The following is a 25,789-nucleotide window of genomic DNA, read 5'->3' as shown; positions in this document are numbered from 1 at the left end:
TCTGGATCAACTGGAGGACCTAAGAGTTTATTAGAGCAGCCTGCTAATAAGGAGTTGCAGTAATCCAGTCTCGAAATGTAACGAACGTGAATCAATTTTTCTGCATCTTTTTGAGACAAGATGTGCCTGATTTTTGAAATATTACGTAGATGAAAGAATGCAGTCCTTGAGATTTGCTTTACATGGGAGTTAAAGGACAAGTCCCGATCAAAGATAACGCCAAGATTCTTTACAGTGGTGTTTACAGGGCAATGCCGTCTACAGAATCCACATCACCAGATAATTGATCTCTGAGGTGCTCAGGGCCGATTAAAATTACTTCGGTTTTGTCTGAGTTTAACATCAAGAAGTTGCAGGTCATCCATGTTTTTATGTCTTTAAGACATGCTTGAATTTTACAGAGTTGGTTGCTCTCCTCTGGTTTTATCGATAAATATAGTTGAGTGTCATCTGCATAACAATGAAAGTTTATAGGTGTTTCCTGATAATATTGCCCAAAGGAAGCATGTATAAGGTAAATAAAATTGGTCCAAGCACAGAACCTTGCCAAGTTGAAGCGATTCTTCTGTCCCTGCGTTGGGCGTCTCTCGTCCTGCTCTCTGAACCTGATGATGTGGGTCCTACTTACACACTCTGAGAGTGAGTAGTGTGATGTCACTAACGACATCAGCTCTCTTTTAGTGAGCAGTTTGATGGGATCAAAGCCGCATCTGTGATGTCACACAGTGAGGTCATCAGCTCTCAACCAATGAGTTTTAGTCAAAGGCTCACTGGTCCGTGTACGTTTTGTTAGTTAGTTTTTTCGTTTCATTCAAAATACGGAAAACGAAAAAACCACGTGATTTCCGAATTCCGTATTTGGAAAGAAACAAAAAAACAAACTAACAAAACGTACACAGACCCAAATATGATGCAATTTACCTGTCTACAAGTAGGAATTTAAAACTCTTGTACACTTTGATGTGTGTTCCTGAATAATAAGTCCTGAAACCTACTGATTTGTTTCACTACCAAGCATAGTGCACATTTTGACAAGATATTAAGAAATTGAAAACTGCTGTCTGTAAAGAGTTAGATTCAGAGCAGGTCTACTGTCTGTGGGCTGATACAGACATTCTAAAATATCTATCTGGAGTAAACATACATAATGTGAGCAGTGTGCTGTAATGAAGCCGTCCAGTGAGGCTTTAGTTTGCTTAAGGGGCTTCATTCCTAGTGGAATACATGTTGATATTCTCAATACCAATTCATTTAAAGAGGCCGTAACTACTTGACCAAGGAATGAACCTCAAGTATTTCAATTTCCGATCAGCTCTAATCATAAATCAGGGTTTTTTTAAAGTATGTATTTTGCAACAGCAATTACCTGATTGACACCGTTAGCTAACATTTGTGCCATATTAACTTCATAAAAATTTAGTAATGGTCAATGTTGTGTTTAGAGCCATAAAATTAATCATCCAGGTTCAAGGTATATATACATCTGTATAAACAGCATCCAACGAATTTGATGGTTTGACATACAGAAGTGGTTTTGTTTCACCATATCTTGTAATTTATACCCTGATAAACCTTACAGTAACGCTTTACTTTACCATTCATTTAGTCAACCATTTCTTAACATAAACTGTTAATACACCACCTTCCACTTATGACCACATTATGGGTTATAGTTAGACATAGGTACATTTATCAACACTTGTAGTTGCTAACAATTACATTATGGTGGGTTAATAACCATTTAATACATGTTTTTTTACTGCCTGTATGCTAAATAGAGTAAATAGAGTGGGGTTGATGTGGTGCCGTGGAATCAGGAAAACTGGACAAATACAAGGACACTCATTTCTGTCTTCCTCTTTTCCATCGTGCTGCACAGTGATGGCCATGTGGCAACAGTAGCATGTGACTGTGTTAGTTGATCTGTCCTGTACCTCATGTGTCTCCCCTTCAGTCCCAAAGGAGAGCCACAGTCTGAGACCGTACTGTGCATTTTTAACCATCCAGTTCATAGTCACACTTAGGAGTTTCCTTTTAGTCCTCCTGTAAACACCAGTCACATGTCTTGATTCCAACAATACTCCCTCTTTATCCAGTACCCTGCACTGTGTGCCACCAGGCGAGCAGAGTTGTGGACCGACACTTTGCTGAGCTCTGAGAGTCAAGTCATCCCTTTGATGGATCTTCCTGCTCTCACATCGCCACCCAGATATAAATTATTCTATGAATCATGATGAATGATTTATTCACAGAGTAATAAACACATAATGTGGATAACATAACATGTTTCACACCCTCTTTTTTTATTCTAGTTTTCAATGTTACATCTCCAGCTCCTCCTATTCACACATATAACGACGCCATACTCGCAATCCCTGCAGGCACTAGCTTTATTCTTCTAATAGCATTTGATGGACATTAGTAAGTCGAGTAGAGTGAGGTAGATATTTTTCCCTGGCTCCTGATAAGGCCGGTATAAATAGTTGAGCAGGGCATTATATCACTTTGCTATTGGGATAAAATGGAAAGTGTTCCAGTGCGCAGAGGATTAGTCGATATTCAATTAACCCAGGCACACAGTCATGGTGGCTGTTTATCAATACCTCTTTTTAACTGCACACCCTCGGCACACTTAATTAAACTTCTCATTAATAGCATCAAACAAGTGAGCAAACTAACAACACAAACACTTGGCCTTGTTTGTAAAAGTGAACCAAATCCATCGAAGCACTGGTGGGAGCACTGGGTATTTAAAGGAGCCAACCAAGTTCCTGCACTGGTCTGAAGTCTCTGTTAGGGCCAAACATGCTTTCAGTCCAGTTGAGCAGACAGAGGAGGACTTTGTGTGTTTTGGACGCGCCACAATTATAAATCCTCATAGTATTCATCTGGTTGTTGGTGTATAACTGGGACATGTCCCAACCTTTGACCCCAAAATCATTCATTTCCTTGCATTCCACAGTTGAGAGGATAAGAGCCCTCACAGAGTACTAAGCAGACGGTGGTAGTGCTGGATTTAACTTGGTTGTTTCATAATAAAACGAATTGCGTTGGAGTCATGGGACTCTTCAGTGAAAAGCGAGAAGTGAAGACGGCCCTCGTCCCGCTCTGTGCTACAGAGAGCGCTACGCTTGTCTGTTGAGAATCAGCTACAAATCAGGGCCAGTGCACTAATCGGGGACGCTAATGTGACCGTCTAGACGGCGATAATGATCTGCTAACATGTGATGCGATCAAACATGCCAATACTGGTCACTTCTAGGAACTGTAATAATTGTCCTGTTTGCGTATCATTGTTTGACAGGAGACATGTTGACATGCGTTACAAAAAGATTACATGATAGAGAAACTGGAGACAGATGGGAAAAGAAACAGAAACAAACAGCTGGATTTATTGCCATGGCATTTTGTCATTCATGGACTCCAGACGAAGAATCTCACAGACGTTGGTGATCCCTTTACCTTCCATGTAACAGGAAACTTTTTTAATTTGTCCGATGCTTGGGTTTGTGAACTATAAAACTATAGTTCCATGTTTTGTGCTAGTTAGCTAATGTTAGCATGCTAACATGCTGAAATGGTATGATGACCACGGTAAACATTATACTCGCTAAACATCAAGATCTAAGCATTGTGTCTGTGAGCATCTTAGTATGCGGTCAGCTTTTATTTTATTCACAATGACTGCTGGATTAATCTGATGACAGACTAATTATTGGACTGCTTGGTCATTTCAGCACTATTTGTTTCATAGTGTACACAATGAACTAAGAAACACAATGAACTAGTTGGGCGTACTGTTATTATCAGTTTAACCTGTAAGACCCCTAGTTGTAATATTACAACGTCACTTTTATCTCTCCAAAAAACACATTTGCAAAAACGTTTTTTGGGAAAGACCATATTACATAGTCAATGGGTCCTATTGTCTTGCCTTGCAATGCCATTGGATTGTAAATGTGTATATAGGTGTGGCCATAAGGCCATGAACTCACTCTGCCTGCAAACTTTCCCGGAAGCACATCTCCTTGTTTCATTCAACTGGATATATCAACATTGAAGTAAGTAAATTCCATGAAATATTTTTTTTGTGATTGTTAGAATATGTAGTTCATGTAAATACTAAGTTATTGTGGAATTAATGCATCACATTAGATTTTCAGCTTGTTATGTCATTGTAATTTTACAACGTTGGGTGAAAATGGTAGCTAAAATAGCAGGTGCACCTTGCACACTACATGGAGACATTCCACTTCTCGGATGTTCAGATAAAGGATAAATACTTACAGAAATATAATGTATTTGATGATTCACACTTTACCAAAGGGGTTATTTGTTATAATTTTAAGTTTAGACCAGATTTGAATAATTCTAAATGGGTTAGGGTAACCCAAACCCTATGTTATTTCTATGTTCGCAGTGAGATATAGTCAACTGTTTTTTTTATCTGGACTTTGTTGGTTTGCCCAAATATCTCCTTGTTACACAAGCCAGATAATGTTTGTAGAATGCTTTGGAGGATGGTTGTTCAGGGACAAGTGTAAATGTTTTGGAATGTGGGAGTTGCATGTATTTTGCATTGGTCAGGGAGAGGTGTAAATGTTTTGGAATGTGGGGGTTGCATTTATAATGCATTGTTCAGGGAGAGGTGTAAATGTTCTGGAAGATGGGGATGTAAGAGTTCTGGGGGGGTTGTATTTTCCTTTTGTAAATGTAAGTAGAGAGCACATTAGGCTAGCCAGACAGTATTGTGTGCCATCAGTGGAGTGTATTGCCTGAATAGGATTAATTTGCATTGGAATTAGTTATACTTGAACATTCTCTAACTATTGTTTCCATTTCAGAATGCCACCAGCAAGGAGAGCTTTCTTCAGTATCCAGGATGTCATTCAGTGCGTTTACATGCAATCGAATTATTGGCTTAGTCGGACTGAAATCGAATTATCCGTTTCATGTAAACACCTTTGTCGGACTATGTGCGGTCCGACTTCGATCCGATTAACACCCCTGGATAGCTCGGTCCGATCCAGTTGATAATTCGACTCTCGCGGCATGTAACGGTGAATTCGATTAGGAACTGGACTTTGCGTCTTTGCGCATGCTCGAGATCCCGCCGCCCTCCTCCCTCCCTCCCTCCTCCCTCCCATGTCGTGACCCGGAAGTCGAAAGAGACGATAAATTAAATTCTCCGTGTACCTTCGGCGACGGCGTCTTCTCTCCGTTATCAACTCAGCCAATAGCGCCATTTGCATTCGCTGTACTCCTATTAACACCATGGAAGAATAGTAGAGGGATGTAGCTTCGCCTTGCTCTCTGTTCGCCATCTTTCTTGAAATGTTGTTGTTGGTGGTGGTGAAGAGGTCAAGCGGAAATGGCTGTATCACCACGAGTTGTAATGAAAACAGCGCCGCCTATCGTATCGGATATGACATGCTTTCGGCCAATGATTCGAATTACTCACTGCCATGTATATTGGGATAACAGCAGATCCCCCAAAAGATAGCATAGTCCGACTAAAGCAAGATTCGAATTATACCATCATGTAAACGCACTGACAGAGGCTGTCCAAAATGGAGAGAGCGATGTTGAGATGGAATCAGACATCAGGAACTGCTTTTGGGACTACCATTGCAAGTAAACAATGGACACTGATTCTTTGAAGTTTTCATTCTGTTTTGTATAACATTTTATCCAGTTTTTATCTTTTTTAAATAAATTATGATTCATAAAAATATGACTGTTGGGTGATTATTATTAATGAAATGTACTGTAGTGCTATGTAAGCATTGACATTCCAAATTAACCATTAGTTGTTTTGTGTATTTGTTCTGACAGTTTGAGAGCAAATGCTGAAATTCTGCTACCAACTAGGCCCAACAATACAATATTACAACGTTTCCCTAAAAACTTACAAAAACATTTTTTTTAAATTAATCCTTCATTATCTGCATCAGAAGACTCTTACAACATCATCTGACTTAAAAAAAAAAAGATTTAGATATTATTTATATGTTTGGGTCTTACAGGGTTAAAAGTTCATCTCAGGTGTCATGAGGGAGCCAGATGTTGCTGCACAAACTCCATTATTATGCTATCTATTTATTTGTGTGTGATTGTATGGCCCTGGAGACGACTGTTGTATTCATATTGGGCTTGTTTTGACCATGCAGGCATGATACTAGAGGCTTTCGAGGCATTTTGTAGGGAACCAATTCCATTTCTCGTGGACAAACTATATTATTCTATATCCCTCTCGCAAGGACATTGGGATATAGAGAATATTCTGGAGAATCAGTTGGGAATTCATTCAGAGATATATCTGACTGCAAACACCAGCATTACTGTATAGAATACAGGAGCTGAGAGTTGAGACAGGACACCGGTAATGTTCTCCTTGAGGCCACACTAGCGGCCCTCTATCTGACAGACATCTGATCTATAACACCTCCACTGTGTGGACTTCATCATAAAGCAGCGACCGAGCTATCAGTGTAACCAACAAGTTGTGTGTCTCATGCGGATTGTCAGTCTCACGCGCTCACACGCTGGCGTCATTGTTGGTCTCTTTCTGCCATTGTGTGAATACCAATGAGCATTGAGCCGTTATCGCCCGAGCCTCGGATGACAGCATCTGAGTGATGTATCACTCATCTGCCTCGGTTTGTTCAAAGAGACAGGATGTGTTTTCTTACTTGGGAAATGAAATGTCAAATGCAGATTCGAAGTTGTGATGGCTCAGCAATATCCGGAATTGTTTTAACCTTTTGTGTGTGATGGAATTGTTCTGCCGTACAGATATGAATTGATGCCGCTGCTGGTAATTTGCTGGGCTCACAGATGAGCTGAAATATAATCCTTCCAACTGTTTTGGATCAAAGAAGTAAAGCTATATGTTCTCGCCACGGCTCGATTCTAATTCTCCAGGCCTCTTCTCTTTGTGTTCAGCCTATCGGAGGGCCGTGCCTCTGCCCTCTGCTAAGTTTGCTCTCAGAGTTGAAATGTTTTTCCCCTTGGGTGCCTTGAGCCAGCCCCCTTCCCTTTCCACCGATGTGGGGGTGAGCTTTCCCAGGACAAAGAGATGAATATATAACGGGATGAAAAAAGAGGGGGTGGGAGAGACTAAAAGACAGCGGGTGTGTTAGTGAGAGGGAGGAAGGGAGAGTGGGACTGAAAAGATATAGAGGGCTTGACAAGTGCTTGTCAAAGGGTTCAATACTGCTGCCAAGCTCTGACTGGAGGGACAGAGAGAAGAAGAAATGAAGAGAAACAATCTGTACTTTTACCCTATTACAGACCCGATTGCTAACTCATTACAGACTCCATAGGGTGTGTGATACACAACACGCTCTGTCGTTAGAGAGCTGCTGGAGAGCAGCTCAGTCCAAATGGGTCCCCCCCTCTCCCCTGGTCCTCCGGCACATGGTACAATCCATTTAAAAGGCTGCATGTCATCTCAGTGTGTGCCGGGTCCTCTCTGAGAGCAGCTGCTCACAGCACATTCTCCTCTGCGGGAGCACTCACTTTCCCCTCCGCCCGCTGAGCTAAATCTCCTTTTCTGTTCTGTCTTATTTTCCTCTCTGCTCTCTTTACTTCTCTCTTCCTCTCTCTCCCACGCTCACTATCTTTCTCCTTAGCCCTACACACACACACACACACACACACACACCCACGCACACACACACACACACCCACGCACACACACACACACACCCACGCACACACACATGCTTTCTCTGACTCTGTGGTGCTTGGACACACAGACGTTATTCTTTGTGCAGTAACAGGTAGACATCATCTCTGTGCTGCTTCGTTGAGAACAGAAGAAGGACCTTTTTTTAAATTATATGTGCGAAGTAAACTGTAGGAGAGGAAGCACAGGTGGAGGAGGAGGAGAGGGGGATGAGAAGAGGAAGAAGCTTCACCCCCTGGAATGCTCCACTTGACATCATGCTGCTCTGTGTGGATTTGGTCCTCAGGGGAAAATTCTTAAAATGATGGAAGACAACAAACATCTGGCACAGAGGATTGATGGGGCCATCCAGTCTGCCAGTCAGGAAGTGACCAACCTCCGTTCCGAGCTCTCTGCCACCAGCCGCAGACTGGCAGAGCTGGGTGCCAGCAGCCCCCCGGCTTTGGAGAACCACCATCAGTACAACCACCACGATGACAGCCTGCACTACCGGGGTGAGTGTCACAGCATGTGCATGGATGTGAATGAATGAGTGTGTGAGAGAGAGAGAGAGAGAGAGAGAATGTGAGCGCACTCACACCTAATCCTCTGCCTCTTTGCGTGTGTGTGAGAGTGAGAACATGAACGTGTGAGAATATTTTGAAATCAACTGTGGGAAGGAAGTATTCGAGGAATGTGCAGCGGGGAGACCAATATCACTCCATCGCTCCTTCAATGACTCATTTCCCCACAAAGTCCAGAATCAGAATGACAGTGGAAAAAGCAGCGGATTACAAGAGGCGGACTGAGTGTTGTTATTAGACGGGAGGGGCTGGGGTTAGAGAGCGTGGGCCAGAGCCGGTCCGGGTTTGGTTTCCCAGGCAGCAGCTGGAGTCCTCTGGGTCTGCACTCCCTCTCCAGCTCTGGCTCTTTCTCCGCTCTCTCCCCGACTCTGGCAAGGAGTCTCAAACTGAGCTTTAGGCCAAGGAACTGTATGCCAACATCTCTGACGGCGACTGCATGCCGACAGACACCATGGCACCGTCACTTAGCTGGGAAAGAGATGTGATGAATGAGAAATGAGCTTTAAACTGGAGTTTTCATGGGAATGTTAACGTTTTGCCCTGGTGTCATGTCAGCAATAACCCAAAGACTATGACTAATATCTACAGTTTTATATGTAGTTGTCGCATACCTAATGACGCTTGGTTGCAATAAAAAAAAATCTATGGCTATTTTATTATCTATTTTATCGTGTAATGATGGCTTGTGTGTAATTATGACAGATTCAGCTAAGCTATTTTTATATCGCTGACATCTTGGAAATCATTCATCATTTTTTTTTTGTAATGAGGGGAACAACCATGTTCCGCTAATCCGCAAATCCGTTTATTGAGCAACTCATTAGCTTCAACAAACTTAAATCCTAGAGCCCACGCAGCAATGCATAACAGATTCATCTGTTCATCGCCTGCATGTACAGACAGTTTGGCTGGCTTGAATAGTGAAACGACCGCTGAACAAAAAGGCCATATGTTGCCGGTCTGCAATGGTCTGGGATATGTTTAGAAGCCCAGGGGGGTTATGGAGATCTTACCCTATCAGACAGCTTGCTGTCAGTGTCCAATAAATGGCTCCCTGTGTTGGGCCTATGGAGTGCAGCAGCAGGTGATCCCTTGTATCTGCTGCTAGCCCTAAAGGCCCAGGCTGATCTGTTGGAAATGTTGTTTTTCGGGGCGCTGACTTGTGAGTGGCGCGTGAGTCCTGCGATTCCTCACTCTTGGTTTAAAACATTATCAGGAATTTATGATGATTAGCTGTATAGGGTCTTCTGCAAAAATAACCCTGATTTTATCATGAAGTCATCTTTTAATGACATACGATACAATTTGCTATCAAGTTGCATTACGGGAAATGTGAGGCAGGGATTATGGAGCCGTAACTGCTTGGTTTTGACCATCCTTTTTTTATTGCATCCTGCAAGTCCCTTAACTTTATGAGGTGAAATACTAATAAATTGATTTAATAACCCTTTTAGCACATTTATCAGTTAATCAGTTAATCCGAATGTGTATTAAGTTTACCAGCACACAGTGAACACATCACAACAATGACTGAAAGTTATTAGAGAGAAATGAAGATAAGGAAACTGACAGACAGAATGAACAAAATATAAGTAACAAGCAGTGAGGTTGAAAAATAAAAATATAAAAGGGAAAAAGCTCTTTAATGAAAGGGAAGCGTTGAGATCAGCAAAGGGGCAGGCAGGCAGGATCGGATCAGGGCAGGCAAGGCAGGACAGAGCAGGCAGGAGGGAAGGACACCAGACAGCGGGACAACAGACGGGCAGACAAGGACAGACAACAACAGAAAGACACAAACAACAGAAGACTGAGGAGACTGAGAGGGGAGACACGAGACAAGAATCAGGAAACAAATTAAGCAACGAGGGACTCAGGAGACAAGAGAGTGAGGAAGAGAGACACAGAAGACAAGGGACACAGAACGACACACACATGGAATAGGAGACACGGGACCACATGGACCGGCTTAGGAAGGAACACAGGGTAGAGACAGGTGAGGAGGGAACAAGGGTGGTGGAAAGGAGGGGTGGAGTGCGGGCAGGGCGCCAGGGGCACCAAGGGCGGTGAAGCGGGGCAGGGGCAGGCGGAAGGAGGAACAGGGAGGCGGGGGGAGGCAGGGAGGATGATGAGCTGGACAGTGCGGGAACAGGAGGCAGGGGCTGGGAGGAAGCTGGGATGGGCGGGGGACTCGACAGGGGGGGCCGGGGAGGGGGGACAGGACACAGAGGAGGGGCAGGGGACGGGGCGGCAGGGGGGAGGGCAGGACAAGGGGAACTAGGGCAGGGAGGGGGGAGGGGCAAGGCGGGCCGGGGCAACCAAGCAGGGCCGGGGGGAGGGGGGGAACGGGAGAGGGGGGAGAGGAAGAGAGGGGGAGGGGAACTAGGGGGGAGGGGGGGGGAGGCATCGGGAGGAGGGGAACCAGCGGGGGCGGCAGCGGAGGCAGACGAGACTGCAGCGGCGGGACAGGCACCGGGAGCGGGCGGAGGGGGGAGGGCGCGAGCCTGGAAGGGGGCGCCCGGGACGGCGGGAGAACCCGGGGCACGGGGAGGAGGCGGGCAGGACTGCTGGGGGAACTGGGGCCGGGGGGGCCAGACCGAGCCATCAGGCAACCGACCCATCGCAACCCCACCGACCCAGCCGACCAACCCGCCTTCAGAGCCCTCAGATCCCTCTCAAGGAACTCTGTTGGTCGACTGCTTCACTGTCCCTCAGAGAGCTTCTTTGATTAACACACAGGCTCTCCTGTCTCTACTCTTGCTGACGCTGTGGAAGCACACTCTGCCAATCCTGGTCCGATTGTTCTGTCAAGGGGAGTGTGAGGGGTGAGGGCAACAGGATGAATGGACAGAAACAGAATGGACAAAATAAAATGGGCTCTTAATGAGGCAAAACAGTTGAAAAAATAAACAAGGTCCAAAAGAAAAGGCAGGATCAGGGCAGTCAGAAGGCAGCAGGTGGATCGAAGGCAGGATCAGGAAGACACACAGAGGACGACAAAAAGAAGGAGGGAACAGAACGGACAGACAACAGACAGACACAGGAAAGAATGAACAATATATAGGGGAAACACGGTATGCGACATCAGACAACAAAGAGACAAGGTGGCTGAGGGGCAGGTGCAGGGAATTAAAGAAGAACACACAGGAGACATGGAATAGGAGAGGCAGGAACATGAGACCACGAACATAGGAGACCCCACCAGTGTTCGGTTGTATTTATATTGCACAAACTGGAAGTTCTCAAGCAAGAGATTTAAGTATTGACCAGGCCTGATTCATCTGCTGCCTGGTGGATATACTTTTTAATCCTCCAGCTATACACAAAATATGCAGGCAAGGCAGCTTGCATCACACGCACTTGTCTACACTTGTTGTTAAAAGCAAGTACATCACAAGACGTTGACAGGTTGGGTCGATTTCCATGCCTGTGAGAAGTAACTAAAGCATCTGAACAGGTACGGTAGGGCCGATGTGTCAGGTCCCGTTCAGAGTGGAAACAACCATGTTAAAAATACAATGGTTGTTTGGGGTTTGCTGTTTGAAGTATTATTGAGACAATATGATCTAGGAAGTCTAGTTTGAGTGACAAACACTTGTTTTTGAGGCTTATCAGTTGGCCTAACACTGAACAGCTGTTTATAATACCATGAGGAGGGATTTTATAACTTAGGCAAGCTATCGTGTCAACAATCATCAAATATTGGTTTGTGAGGGTCGCTGGGTAAGCAGTAGAAACCTGATGTTCACATGACAAAGTAGTCTAGGAATGTCTGCTTGCATGTATGTCTCAGTCTTCATTGTGCTAAAGTTGAGCCAGGTTCAATTTATTTGCTGGATGACCCTGTGTCAACAGAATGGACTTATTCAACAGAAAAGTAGTGTTTTTCCCTCACAGGGCTAAAGCTGGTCTGAAGACAGGGCCTGAGTGTTTATTCTTTAGGGCTGGAATAACTCTGCAGTTATCTGTTGTGTCCATCTCGCTCGCTCTCTGTTTCGTTCCAGCAGTGTTAACAGGCAGCCTGACATTCCCACATTCCTGAATGCCAGTGATGTCATACTTCCTGTTCCCAGAGGCCAGGCCAGGCCAGGTGACTGATCAAACCAAACACCACCACACAGTCCTCCACTTCCCTCTTTTTCTTTAAACTAGCACAGCAGTGAGGGGTGAGCCTGAGAACTGCTTAGCTACAGGATGTTTTTTTAAAGATTTTAGATTTAAGATGATTCGTCTGAGAGATCGGGTTAGGCGGTTGAGGTGTGATGAGCAAACGCCAGCATCCAGCGGCTTATGGAGATTAAATGTTCTTCAGGTGTGTATCCATCTCAAGGCAAGGCTGTGTTTGTCCATGTGTTGGCTCTGCCCTGCGCACCATCTAAGCAACTGCACAGACAAGGTTTTTTAATATGTATGAACTGTCTTTCTGTATATTTAATGCACAATGCCAAAATGCCAGGATTTTTGCGGTTTCTCTGCGGAGCTTCAATGACATCTGTGACAGATGTCCAATATGGCTATAACACAGCACTTCAGCCAGCTGTTTCCATTTTCTTGTATTCTGTCCTTCTCACTCATGTCTGAAAGTTAAGTCAATGCAGAAGTTACCATTAACTTGCATTCTTTCTCATGGCCATCAGGGAACCACTTCTCTGGTGGTAAACGTAATCGAAAGTCTTCTTCAGTACAGCATGGTGTTCATTTAGTTAAGTTGAAGCAGGGTATACTTTAGGGTGTGGATACCTTTTGATTGACAGATTGCATGTCACTTCTGGTGGCAATTATTTTATTTTTTTATGGTCAAAAGGCTGAAATCAAGACTTCCAAATGTCAAAAACCAATGCGTGATGTCACCGTGACTCCTTCCTCTTCTTATATATGTGTGCATTCTTTTATTCAAGCCACTGACAGTAATGTATTCATTGCCAGTGTAATGACACCCCTTTATTATTGGCCAGTCTTTTTCATCCATCACATCCTAAATGACGCTGATGTTTTAGCACCAAGCGACTGCATTGATGCCAACTCTAATGTTCATCTGACTTGTGAGGAAAAAGATTTAGCTTGGAATCAATTTGTCTTAGAGAACAGAGGCCGTATGGAAAAATGTTGTCATCTAAAATCAATGTGTGATAATACATTATTTATGCTCTTATGCTTGTGGTAGACCGGTACCCTGAAGTCGGTTGGTGAGGAAGCGCTCATCACAGACTCATGGGAAACCAATACGAATCCATAAACCTTTCTGAAACACCACAATGAAGCAGCTGTTAGTGACTTATACAGCATAAGGAGTATGGATGACACATTTTCACTTTCACTCGGTCATGGTCAAGGTAAAATAAGGGTCTCCATGTTAAGACCAAAAAGTAATTTTTAGCATTGGCAATGTGTGTTGGCTTGCACGTCTAGGATTGTATATGTGAGGACATTCTGAACGAAAGATGTGCACCTGGTGTTTTAAATATCTGGTTCATTGATGGAAAGCTACAGGTAGTACAAGGTCAACTCCCAACGAGAATTACATTTACACAATTAACACTGATGGCCATTATGGTATCGTCAAATCATTAGGAGAGTCCAGCATTGCTATGGTGGTCTACATGTTGGTGACATTGAATATTAAAGGCTTTTATTGTACTAGGATGTTACTCTGTTTGCAACATGGCCCTGTGTTTGTTGTGACATATATATATATATATATATATTTAAAAATACATTAAAAAATGACAAACTGGAGTGAGAAGTTTGTCATTTTTAATGTTTCTTCAGTATTTTGGGGCACTTGGAAAATATCCTATAAATTAAACTTTCAGATTAGAATTTAGATTTGTAGAAACTATTTCCAGAACCAGCTGATTTTCCAACTCTGCAACCCTATTATAGGTGCTATTGAGCATGCTGGGTTACTGTACTCAGGATTAGAGGAAGTAAGCTCAGCTGACTACTTTAAATACACCATCCAAACTGTACGGAGAGCTGAAAACCAGTGTTGATGATTCTCCTAAAATACCCAGTGATTATCTTTTCTCTGTAGGGGAGAAGTTACCCTGGCTCTAATGCGCTCTGCTGAGTAATTGTGGGGAAGAATCCTCTCCCCATCTGGCCTGAGTTTGTAAGAGGCCCCGGTCTCTCATTACTTCATTGTGCACATGAGCAGGACTATAGGAACAGAGCGGCAAACTACAGGGCAGAATCCCACCCACCCCAGTTTTTTGTCTCACTGTAACGCTCACCAGGGACCACCCGCCTTTCTGTCCCCTGGCCACATGCAGAGAAAGTATGCAAGGCGCTCTAACCTTCTCCCTGTATCCATCAGCACCCGAATACCTCACCCCCTCCCCTCCTGATATTCCCTGCCTGGCCTCCCTCAGCCACGCCCTGTCTGTGGTCAATGCAGCGTGAGAGGAACTGTATCCAAACAATAGCAAGAGGGAGGCAGCCCCTCAATCCCTGAACATTTCTCCCTCTCTTTTCCTCTTCTTCACTGGACTTCCTCCAGTAAAATAACTAATAATGGCATTGCGAGGACTCCTCAGGCTCCAAAACCAAATGTAGATACCGGCGCCGGGGGGTGGACGGTTTTACTTCCACATTTTGAGTTTTTTTTAGACTACAGTGATGCAAAAGGCACTGATCTTACGGTTCCTCATTATTCTCTTAAATAGATAGATAGATAGATAGATAGATAGATATATACTTTATTAATCCCCAAGGGGAAATTAGTCGAGACAGTAGCAGCAACACACAAGAATAAAAAACAAAACACAAAATATAAGAAACAGGGATGAAAGATATAGAAGTATACAAGTAAGATAAAAGTAAAATACAAAACAATATATATATGTAAATATACAACACACATGCATACACAACACACAACAACACTGACAAATCAAATACAAAAATATTAAATATAGACAGAGTGCAAAAAGCAAAGTGTGTGTATGAGTGCAGAGCAAATGAAATGAAATGTGTGTGTATGTGTGTAGTGCAAACAAATGAGATGTGATGGTAGACTAATGGTGTACAGTGCTCTCTTTCAAATTAGAAGTTTACAACATTGTTGTTGCATTACTTTCTTGGAAGCCAGCTGAAAAATGTAATCATATTATTGAGTGTATGTCACTGAAAGCTAACAAAAATATGACAACATGTGCAATCTAAAACAAACTGCCACAACAAAAAGAAGAACAAAAATAAGTTGATACCAAGAGAAAAACAAAATGACAGATGCACACAGTATAAGACATAAACCCATATTTTTAATTGGCTTGCAACTTTAAGTAATAAGAGCCATCTTTATTGCCGTGTTTACTTACTTCATCGCTGAGGTCCTTTTTAAGTGTTTCATTTCTTTTATTCTCCATATTTTTTCATTTTAGTTGAGTGTTTCTGCACTTAATAGCTGAACAGGGGTTATAAGTACCTCCTGGCACATCGGTTGCCTTTTTTCTACAGTGACTGGTAATGGCTTTAAATAAATAATGTCTCTGGTTATTTGTTTTGCTTTGTAATAGAATGCAGACCCAGGTAATGAACTGACTGAGCTGTGCAGGTTGACAGTGGGAGCAGAAACCCTGTGAACTTTGACTTGTGAGAGAGTTTCCACTCCTGGATGTGGCTGCCTCGGGAGCAAGGAGGACAGCTGGGCGGCACATATTCACTTTCATGTCTATAAAGGGGCAGAGGAAGCCAGCCTCTATTGTTCCAATCACTCTGTTTACCGGGAGGACATTGTGGCATGCTACTGAGTTCAGGTTGCAGCAGGTTGCATCTGTGCAGGGTTAGATCTGACAGAAGACAGATGACCCGTGTGTATCTGAGGTCTTTTAGCAGAGGTGACGGACGTGTTGCCCTGGACGCCGGATGGTGGTGGCATTCCTTCGCTTTGGATGTTAGATGGCCGCAGGTAGTGACATCACCACGAGGCCCCTGATCTGAACTGTCACCTCATGGAGGATGAGCGTGGTAGACAGGCAGTGGAGCAGAACCAGAATTGGAAGCTTGAAGAAAGATGCCAACTGAAGACAGGGTACATCTCCTACAGATATTCCTCTGCACTTAAATGTTCCTGGCAAGCTTTATGCGAATGGAACTTCTTAGAGCAAGTCAGTAAAAAACTATTCAAGGAGAACTGACCCTAAGCATTGAACTGCTCTTCGGTGTAACACTCTGCCTCTGAGATGATATTATTCCTAACAGTAAGACCAATATGTCTACGTATGCTAATTAGCTCCATGAACTGAATTACTTTGTTTCAGTGTTTCCTTCCCATCTACTCAGGAGACACGCTGGGTTTCTCAGATGATTTTTTAAATGTATTTTTATGAAGATGCCATTTAATATAGATTTATTGTGTGTGGGTCATGGCTCATCTTAACAGCACATTATGAGACTGAGAATATTCCTCATTGTTATCGCTCCCTGTTATCGTCCTTTTCACCCATATTTCCTTCATAAGGGGTCTCATAATTTTGCATACAGGCAAGTACTCTCAAAAAAGAAATGGACTGTAGGAAATAAGAACTCCTTGTATCTTTGGTGTGTTGTATTTACCACCACCATATGTCCGTAGATAACAACTTGCTTCTTGATCTTGTTTTATAGGCCCACTGGACTTCATCATGTGCATCTAAAATCAGACTAAGTCCAGGATTGGGAAACTTAATCTCACTTAAGATGATCTCGCTGTCTCTCTGGCTAAGGAATGTACAATACATGGTAGAATGGTGTTATGTTGAGGTCAGGTGATAGCAGGGTGTCTGACTGAAGTATGTGATGTGATGGAGGATACACCGTATGTCTCCATTAATGACGCACTGGACTCCCGGGTGAACAAGATTCGCTATTTTGTTTGCGCTGAGACGAAGAATGAGCTATGACAGCGTGTTTAGTACCATTCTCCCAAGTGGAGTATTTTACGGCCGGTGCCTTGGTGTTGTTGTGGCCGCTTTGCAACAGGAGGCACAGATAATGATCAGGCTTTAAACCCAACCGTCTCCCCCACGCCTCCACTGTACACATCTAAACCTTTATTTTCATCTTAAATTATCAAAAACCCCGTAGAGTCCAAACTTTAAACAATTGCAACTCTAAGAAAGAGAGAAAGAGACCGACAGCGAGGGAGAGAAAGCCTGGTTGCCTTCACAACAATCTCAGCTCATCCTATTAAAATGCCTCATTGCTTTAGCAGTGTAGACTTTCTATTGCTGCTGCTACATATTGTTGCCTTGGCTGCAGTTTAAATCCATTCCCAGAAGAGAATGGAATAGACATGGAGGAAAATTTGTTGTGAGGAAGAGCAGAACACCCCCGTATCCAGAGGAAGCAAAGCGTGACATTCCAGCAGAGTGGAGGATAAGCAATACACTTTGCCACTTCTCCAAATCATCTGGTTCACGCAGCCCTCTCACAGGATAGATGGGTTGAAGACATCCTGAACACCAGGACAATGTTGTGCACTTTTAAACAGCCACACAATCCATGAATGGCAAATATTTTGGATTACATTTAGGTGTCATCTTCTCTCAAATCTTCAAACTACTCTTTCTGTCCTTTAACTAATAATTTGTCATGATATACTGGAGGACTTGAGGTTAAACTAGTCTTCTGCAGAGATCAATTTATATTGAAACCAAACAAAGTACATGCGTATACTTTACAGTTTTCAGTCTGAACAGTCCTAGAAATCCTCAAAACCTGTCTGAGAATTAGAGCTGAAATTATTAAATGATTGATTTATTAGCAAAGAAAATTAAGAAGCAACGATTTAGTTCTTTGGGTTTCGGAGAAGCAATCTAAATATGTCAATTTGGGCTTTCAGAAATTGTGATGGGCATTTGTCACAGCTTTTCCAATTTAGATGAATTGATAATGAAAATTGTTCTAAAATTCAAATTGAGTTGAGGGACAACAGTTGACTTATGGATATCTTTAATAATCAAATACGTGGTTTGTCAAGCAACCTTTTGCCTCTTAAATGTGAGAATTGTCCGTCTTTTGCTGTTTTGTATTGTAGTAAATTGAATTGGTCATACTAAACAAGAAATGTTAAGCTTTTGGAAACTGTAAATATGCTGTGAGTGAAAAAGTACAGATTGCAACAACAAACTAGATAAATCGATAAAAACAATGATGCTACCAGAGTCTGAATATGTAAGTGCATGCAGAAGTGGTGGTGAACTTTTCAAATTTCTCTCCATATATCATCCGTATGTCTTCAGGCTGCTCGTCACAGACAACGACAGATGGCTCGGCTCACTTCCTGATGGAGTTCCACCGAGCACCGCAGCTCTAAAATTAATCAATTCACTGTTTGAATTTGTCATTAGGGAAAACATGGATTTCACAAATGAGATTCCATACTCCTGACAAAGCACGCCATTAAAGTTGAGCGTGACTAAACATGACTAAACTTGATCTCATGCTGCCTGTCTTGATTAAAGCTACTTGTTGGGAACCCACAATCAAAACATGTGTTACTCTTCTTTGCTGTTTTAATTAGTTTTGTCTATCAAAATGTCTACTTTTGCTATTTATGTATATATTTGTATCAACATTTTTGAGGGGAAAAACAGTTATTACAAAACAGCACATTACATTTAAATATTTCCCCTGAAATGTTGACATAAAGCTTGTAAGTGGGCTCCATCCCAGAATTATTTTTGCTCTGCAGCCGAAGGCATTAGTGTGGAAAGCATGCCGGTCTGTTTTCTCCTGCTGAGGAGGTTCTACACAAATATTTATCAGGTCGCCAATTACTGTACCACATGCACGTAGACATACACACGCAAACACGCTGTCGCTCTGTTGAGAAGGTTACATTACGGTAAATGTGTTCATTTTTTGCATAAGTGGCTACATTTTACCTCAAAGCAAGTGTGCTTCTCAAAGCTTTTTTGTATTGTTAGAAGCTTGTTTGTGCATTCCAGTTTTAGAGGAGGCAATTCAAAGAGGCATCTTTATCTCCAAGCCTCTCAAAGTTGCTCACAGCTAGCTGGCAGTCCGATCAATGTCCAGAGAGATAGTTTTCTTTTTCTTAAAAGCGTCTATTTTCAACCACATTTTGCCATGAGGTTCTGATTACATACCAAATATCAATCTTCACGAATAACACTCATTGTAACAATTTTATAATACGGATGGATCTGCATCCTCAATTACATTTTTTTTTAAAGACACCAAACGCTGATAGAAGTTTGTATAATTCCAAATTCACTCTACATCTATGCCAACTCAGTGAAATGGCCACGGGTCATTTGATCCTGAATTATGCAAATTGCAATGAAAATAAGAATGAACCAATCAGCAGTTTCTATTCTATTCAGCATTTCTTTCTAGCTTTACAGTATCTGCTTGCCATTATGACTAATAGGGTAAACCACGAATGCAGAGAGCTGCGTTAATATTCCCAGCAGGCTACTGCTGAGTTAGACTCATCATTTCTTTCAACATTATTCCATGCATAGGAATAAGACAAATTAAACTGTGTGGCTCTTCGCTACAGTGATTCACTTTATTGATTGAATGGTATGTCATTTTTTCATCTGTCTCTTAAATTTGATCATTATTTTCTTCTCGCTATAACTTTTGTTATATCTCAGGTTCACTCGCATCATCATTTCTTCAGACTTTATGTGTGAGTCATCGCTTCAGAACTGTGTCCCTGATAACACCTGTTACCTGTCCTTTACTCACTGTTTTCGGTTTGGCAGTGTTTTTCTTTTGTCTTAAAATGAAGAAAAAAAATGTGACCTGGCTAAAACTGATTTTTAGATTATATTACTTAAGTTCCAAAATATGTTTTAGTGTTGGATGATGCAGCTCCCTTGACTTGTGCTAGTAGTTCCAGCTCAAGCTATGCTGGATCTCACACTACCTATATATAGTCTAACTTGATTTTTTAAGGGCATCGTCGCTGCATCCTGTGCTCAGCGCTGCCCAAGAGGATTATGTTTGGTTTAAAGATACACAAACAAGCGAGAGCGGTTTTTCCCCCATTTCCAAAATGATGATGTGGAGCTGGACCTTTCTTCAGCGCTGACCCGGCGCTGTGGAGATAGGTCGGGCTATGCGACACCACTTACCTGGTAAATGAGCTGGGCCACAGACCCCAGAGACATTTCAAGTTATTGGAAATAGGATTAACTTAGTTTAAATGTAATTATTTTGTTTGGTCGTATGGACCACTAAATCACAGAAAATAATTGAATTATAAGGCACTTTAGCCAACTCTGCCTTTAAACCTCATGTCTTGTTCAATTCAATTCAATTCAGTTTATTTGTATAGCCCATTTTCAAAAATTACAAATTTGTCTCAGAGTGCTTTACAATCTGTACATATATATAGACGTCCCAATCCCAAAACCTCACATCAGATCAGGAAAAACTCCCAAATCACGGGGAAAAAAGGGAAGAAACCTTCAGAAGAGCAACAGAGGAGGATCCCTCTCCAGGATGGACAGATGCAATAGATGTAATGTGTACAGAAGGAATCATTATACACAAATTAAAACACAGTAACAACACAATCAATGAATATGACACAGTGTATGAATAGTTGGTAGTAGGCATATTCCACGATCCAGACCTCCATGATCCATGAGGCGGATGGAGGTTGTTGATCAGGGGCTCTGAATCAGATCTATAATGTAGTTGAATAAAACTCTGCAATAAAACCCTACCTTGAAGTAGGTTTTACAAAGAGGCGTTTTTTCAACATCATGGACATTTTGGAGGATGTAGTTTGCAATTAGTTATAGTAAGAAATGTTTTTACAATTCTTTTACAATTCTTTTAAATGACTGATTATTGATATTGATGGGGTGAAAATACGAGAAACAACCACCAAAAGGGGTCCACAGCTCATTCTTGCTTTTTGCTGTGTTTGCATTTCCTTAAACAGCCCGGAACCAGAGACAGAGACATTTTACAACTGTTTTCTACTTGTGATACGCATACATGTAAAATGAGTGTACTTCCCCTTTAACCAACCCATTAGCCATTATCGCCTTTTGAGTTTTTCCTCCTCTGTCGTCTGGTATTACAACCGCAGCCACTCTCTGGTATTGGCCCTCTCATTGTCAGGACGACAGCTTAGGCAACTGGACGAAAGGGATGGAATCTTCCGTTTTGGCCTCGGAACAATCAGTTCCATTCAACATGGCCGCCATTACTTGAAGTGGTGTGGGTTTTTTGGAGGGGGGTTTCGAATTCAGGGGTTTCCCAGAGACTCCCCAAATTAACCACGGCAAGCTACTCTCTCTGTACAGGAATGTGCTCCCGAAGCCTCAGAGGCACACTCGGGTATGCCTCTGTTCCATCCCTGCAGCAAAACCTCCTCATTTCCAAATTGTGTGCTCCAGAGTTGCTAATGAGAACAAAACTGAAGCTGTTCATTTCATAGTAGTATAGTAGTTTATTTCATAGTTCGACTATCGCAAGGTTCTGCTGTGGCGGGATTGTAGCCTGCCATACGTGTGTGTTTTATTGAGTTAAGTTTACCTGTGGATCTAATCTCAGGGAGGCACTGGTGCTGTGACACATTCGTTCATGGCTATTGTGTGTCGTTTGAGACAGGCTCTATTACTTTCCCTTTATGAGGTTAATGTGTGCCACAGGGCAGCAGAGCATCTGCTGCAGTGCTTTGTCAAGAAACTGGTCTGAACGAGAAGAGCTGGGTGCGTGTAATTTACTATCCACGGTGAGGTCCTGAAGCAAAAACTAGAAGAGAAGAGGTGAGGAGAGGCAAGGGGATACACACAGGAGGTTATGAGAAAAGAGAGAAGAGGAGGAGTTTCAGACTTCATTAATAGAACCTGCATGTGCTGCCGAATTGATTTTGAGGTCAGTCCATAAAGCACACTGCCTGAGCACTGTACTAACAGTGGCATCATTATGGTGTTATTAGTGAGGAGGACTGGCAGAAAGGGGAGGCTGATAGGGCTGTGGAGTAATTTACAGGTGTGTTAAACATGACTGCGCTTCTAGAAAGAGAGAAAAGAGCTGAGGTTGTGTTCTGACCACTTTTTTTGCGCTACTGTTGTCCAATTAGCTTCAAAGGGATTGAGTCTTTCTCACATATTTTTTTCTCAACGCATTCGCTCTCTCTGCTGTCACATGAGGCCCAATCTATACTATCTATAGATGTAAATGACTGTAGCCGTACTAGAAAAAATCGTTCTCCAAGTATTCAGATAATTCACTTAACCCTTGTGTTGCCTTCGGGTCATTTTGACCCGATTCAATATTTAACCCTCCTGTCGCCTTCGGGTCAATTTGACCCGATTCAATGTTTAATGTCGGTGTTCTTTCGGGAGTCAACAAACAAACATAAAGTACCTCACACTTAAACTTGAAAAACAATATTAATTCTAATAATTTTCTGGAGATTTTAATAGCTGGGGTCACTATCGGTCTCGTGCCGGTATTTAGCCTTAGATGGAGTTTACCACCCACTTTGGGCTGCATTCCCAAGCAACCCGACTCCGAGAAGACCGGACCCCGGCGCGACGGGGGCCGTTACCGGCCTCACACCGTCCATGGGATGAGCCTCGATCAGAAGGACTCAGGAGGGTGAAACATTGACCCGAAGGCAACACAAGGGTTAAGTAGCAATATCCCAGGATAACAAATATACCATTGCAAGTAATAATGTATATATGTATCAAATAAAAGCACTGAAATATTGGCTACAAAATATACTCTACAGTATTAACATGAAAGCAAGACTTGAATGTTGTAGTTGGCGGAGGTGAAGCACATTTGGACCGCTTCATGTATATGCTTTTGGGTATATTAATCTATAACTGCATCACATGTTTGGCATTTAAGATGTTACACTGAAGATAAACCAGAGCAAGATTAGTGAAAAAAGTTATGCACCGCATAAACCAAAAAAGTAAAACACAACATCTCGAGCAGCAGGACCAATGGGGCCCTCTGCAGGCTTTCTGTTTGCTGACTGGACTCACTGGTTGCTCCATCTGGACTCAATTAGAGGTGCTGGTATTCGCTGTTAAGCTCAAGCGACCATTAATATAATTTAATAGATCCAACTTTTCCTTATTAGTCATATTTTGACCTTTTAACAAGTCAACACAGGCCCAGTAGGGGTTTAAATGGTTTATGCTCAAACTGTGCCACCTTTATGAATAAATGAAAAGGTATGTGAGTACCTGAAGCAGGATAGTGTAAAGTACTTATTAAGGCTGGTTTCACTTCGAAGACCAACAGCGGAAACGGCGATTATGAAACGGAAATTATCGAAAGGGTGCAATTATTTTTTTGTTTTAAATTGTTGCACTCTCCTTAAGCTGTTGTGGTGGAATACTCTCTATTTTCCTTTCCTTTACTCGGCACTCATGGGGGAATTCCAGAGTCAAGATGTGCTCCAAAATTGCAGCTAATTTTCTGAAAGGTTTACGGTTACATGGTCTGCAGCATGTTTTGCAAGAGGGAATGTGGGAATTTGAATCGTTCCAGATATTTCATCCATCTCACACAGATAAACTGTTAGGACAGCTTAAGCAACACTAAACACACACGCACACACACACACACACACACACACACACACACACACACACACAAACTCTGACAACAGTTCGGCCCTTTCTAGCCCAACATCTGAGTGTTTTGTTTTGTGTGCCTGCATACATGGGAAAGGTTGAGATATCAGTGTCTCTGCATTAATTAATGTCTCTACGGCTGCACGGTGGTGGAGTGGCTAGCACTGTCGCCTCACAGCAAGAGGGCCGTGGGTTCAATTCCCGGTCGGGGCGGTCCTTCTGTGTGGAGTTTGCATGTTCTCCCCGTGGCAGCGTCGGTTCCCTCCGGGTTTTCCGGCTTCCTCCCAAAGACATGCAGTCAGGTTAATTGATGTCTAAATTGCCCATAGGTGTGAATGGTTGTATGTCTCTATGTGTGCCCTGCGATGGACTGGCGGCCTGTCCAGGGTGTCCCCTGCCTTCGCCCTATGTCAGCTGGGATCGACTCCAGCGCCCCGCGACCCTAATGGGGATGAAGCGGTATTGATAATGGATGGATGGATAAATGAAACATTGTTTTCATAAGACTCTGGAGGGTTTTTCCAGATTTAAAATGAGCCCTTAAACACGCTCCTCTTTAATTTGTCTTGTCTTTGTGCTTTATATAACTATAACGTATGTCCAAACTGATTCATCATCATTCACAGACACGGATGCTATTCTCCATAGGTTCAAATATTGGAGGATATATTTAGCTGCTTCCTGTATTTCGTTCTGCTGCAGAGAGATATAGAAAAGAGAGGAAGGCACACAGAACACAACTGAGACAATAATAAAAAGAGATGTTATGGAACAGAAAAGATGATATGAAAGGGTGTAATGTTGAGACTTTCAACAGACCGCTGAGCTGCGATGTGAAGAGCAGTAGAGCACTGTGAGAGACAGGTAATGATTGTGTGGTAATACACCTCCAGACCTTAATTGGTTTGAATGAGCAGACTGAAGAGGCTCTTCCATCAGGCTGTGGATGAGCAGACTGTCAGGTGACACGCCGCGGAGGAGAGGACTAATTGGTCCTCTCCTCCCGACACGACTCCTGTCTTTCCTCATGTAGCTGACAGAAACCGTGGCTCTGTAGTCGATCGAGCGGATTGCTGCAAACCCAAATCCTCATTGTTTAGATTTCTTACTTGCTTGTTTATAAAATGGGCTTAAATGAATGAACCAGGCTTTACTGATCTCTATGCATACTCAAATGTCACAAAGATAAACCTGTATCTATAGTAACTAGAAAAAGCTATATTTTCTGAAGAACTTTAATATGTGGTGGCTGGAGAAAATGTACAATTCACACATTGTTGAGATGCTGAAGTGTGGTAAAGTTGAAGTGGCAGTTGAAATCCAATTACTAAAATAATTTGACACGGCTTTAAAGATGGAAGGCCTGAGACAATTTGATGTGGAAGAGTGAGTGCTGAGTGAAGAATAGACAACAAGTCCTCCACATTAAGTGACACTGTGGCAGCTGTCCCCAATCTGGCCTCGGCTGCTGGCTGGTTGACAATCAGTCAGCTGCTCTGACTGATTGGCAATCAGTCAGCAGCCGATGCTGCTTGTATAAAAGGGCAGCAGAGCTGGAGGGATGGGAGAAGTGAGCAGAGGCGCATGTTTTGCGGTCTGCTCGGTGTCGTGTGTGTACGAATAAAAGATGCCGTTGAGCAAAACCTCGTGGTTCCGGGCGGATCCTTGGTGCTGGAGGGGGAAACCCACGGGTAACGGACACGGTCTTGTTACATTGGAGCCCAACGTGGGGCCCCCGGAAACCCAGCGCCTGGAATGGATGGAGCCTGGGAAATCAGAGGAGCAATTCGCCGGCTGGGAGCAGTTGCTCGTGCGGGTCGCAGCGATGCGGCGGGACCAGGCCAAGGCGAACTGCCAGTTCCTGGAGGGCCTCCAGGACCTGGCTGCGAGGCAGACCTTCGCCCTCGGACAGCTGGGGCTAGTCACTGCCTCCCAGGAACCGTCGGAGCTGCCGACCTCCGAGGTCCAGG

General features: G+C 43.0%; 1 protein-coding gene across 4 annotated transcripts in view; it reads left to right on the top strand.

Moving 5' to 3' along the window:
* LOC130207947 (kazrin-like) overlaps positions 1-25,789 on the top strand; it is a 115,903-nt gene that overhangs the window by 46,053 nt on the left and 44,061 nt on the right. For all 4 annotated transcript variants that reach the window (XM_056436745.1, XM_056436743.1, XM_056436746.1 and 1 more), the window contains exon 4: positions 7,977-8,184. In XM_056436745.1, the coding sequence (XP_056292720.1) occupies positions 7,977-8,184 (208 nt within the window). The remainder of the gene's footprint in view (positions 1-7,976; positions 8,185-25,789) is intronic.

Source organism: Pseudoliparis swirei, chromosome 18 (genome assembly GCF_029220125.1).
Source record: "Pseudoliparis swirei isolate HS2019 ecotype Mariana Trench chromosome 18, NWPU_hadal_v1, whole genome shotgun sequence".
Classification (NCBI taxonomy): domain Eukaryota; kingdom Metazoa; phylum Chordata; class Actinopteri; order Perciformes; family Liparidae; genus Pseudoliparis; species Pseudoliparis swirei.
This window is presented reverse-complemented; position numbering and strand designations above follow the sequence as displayed.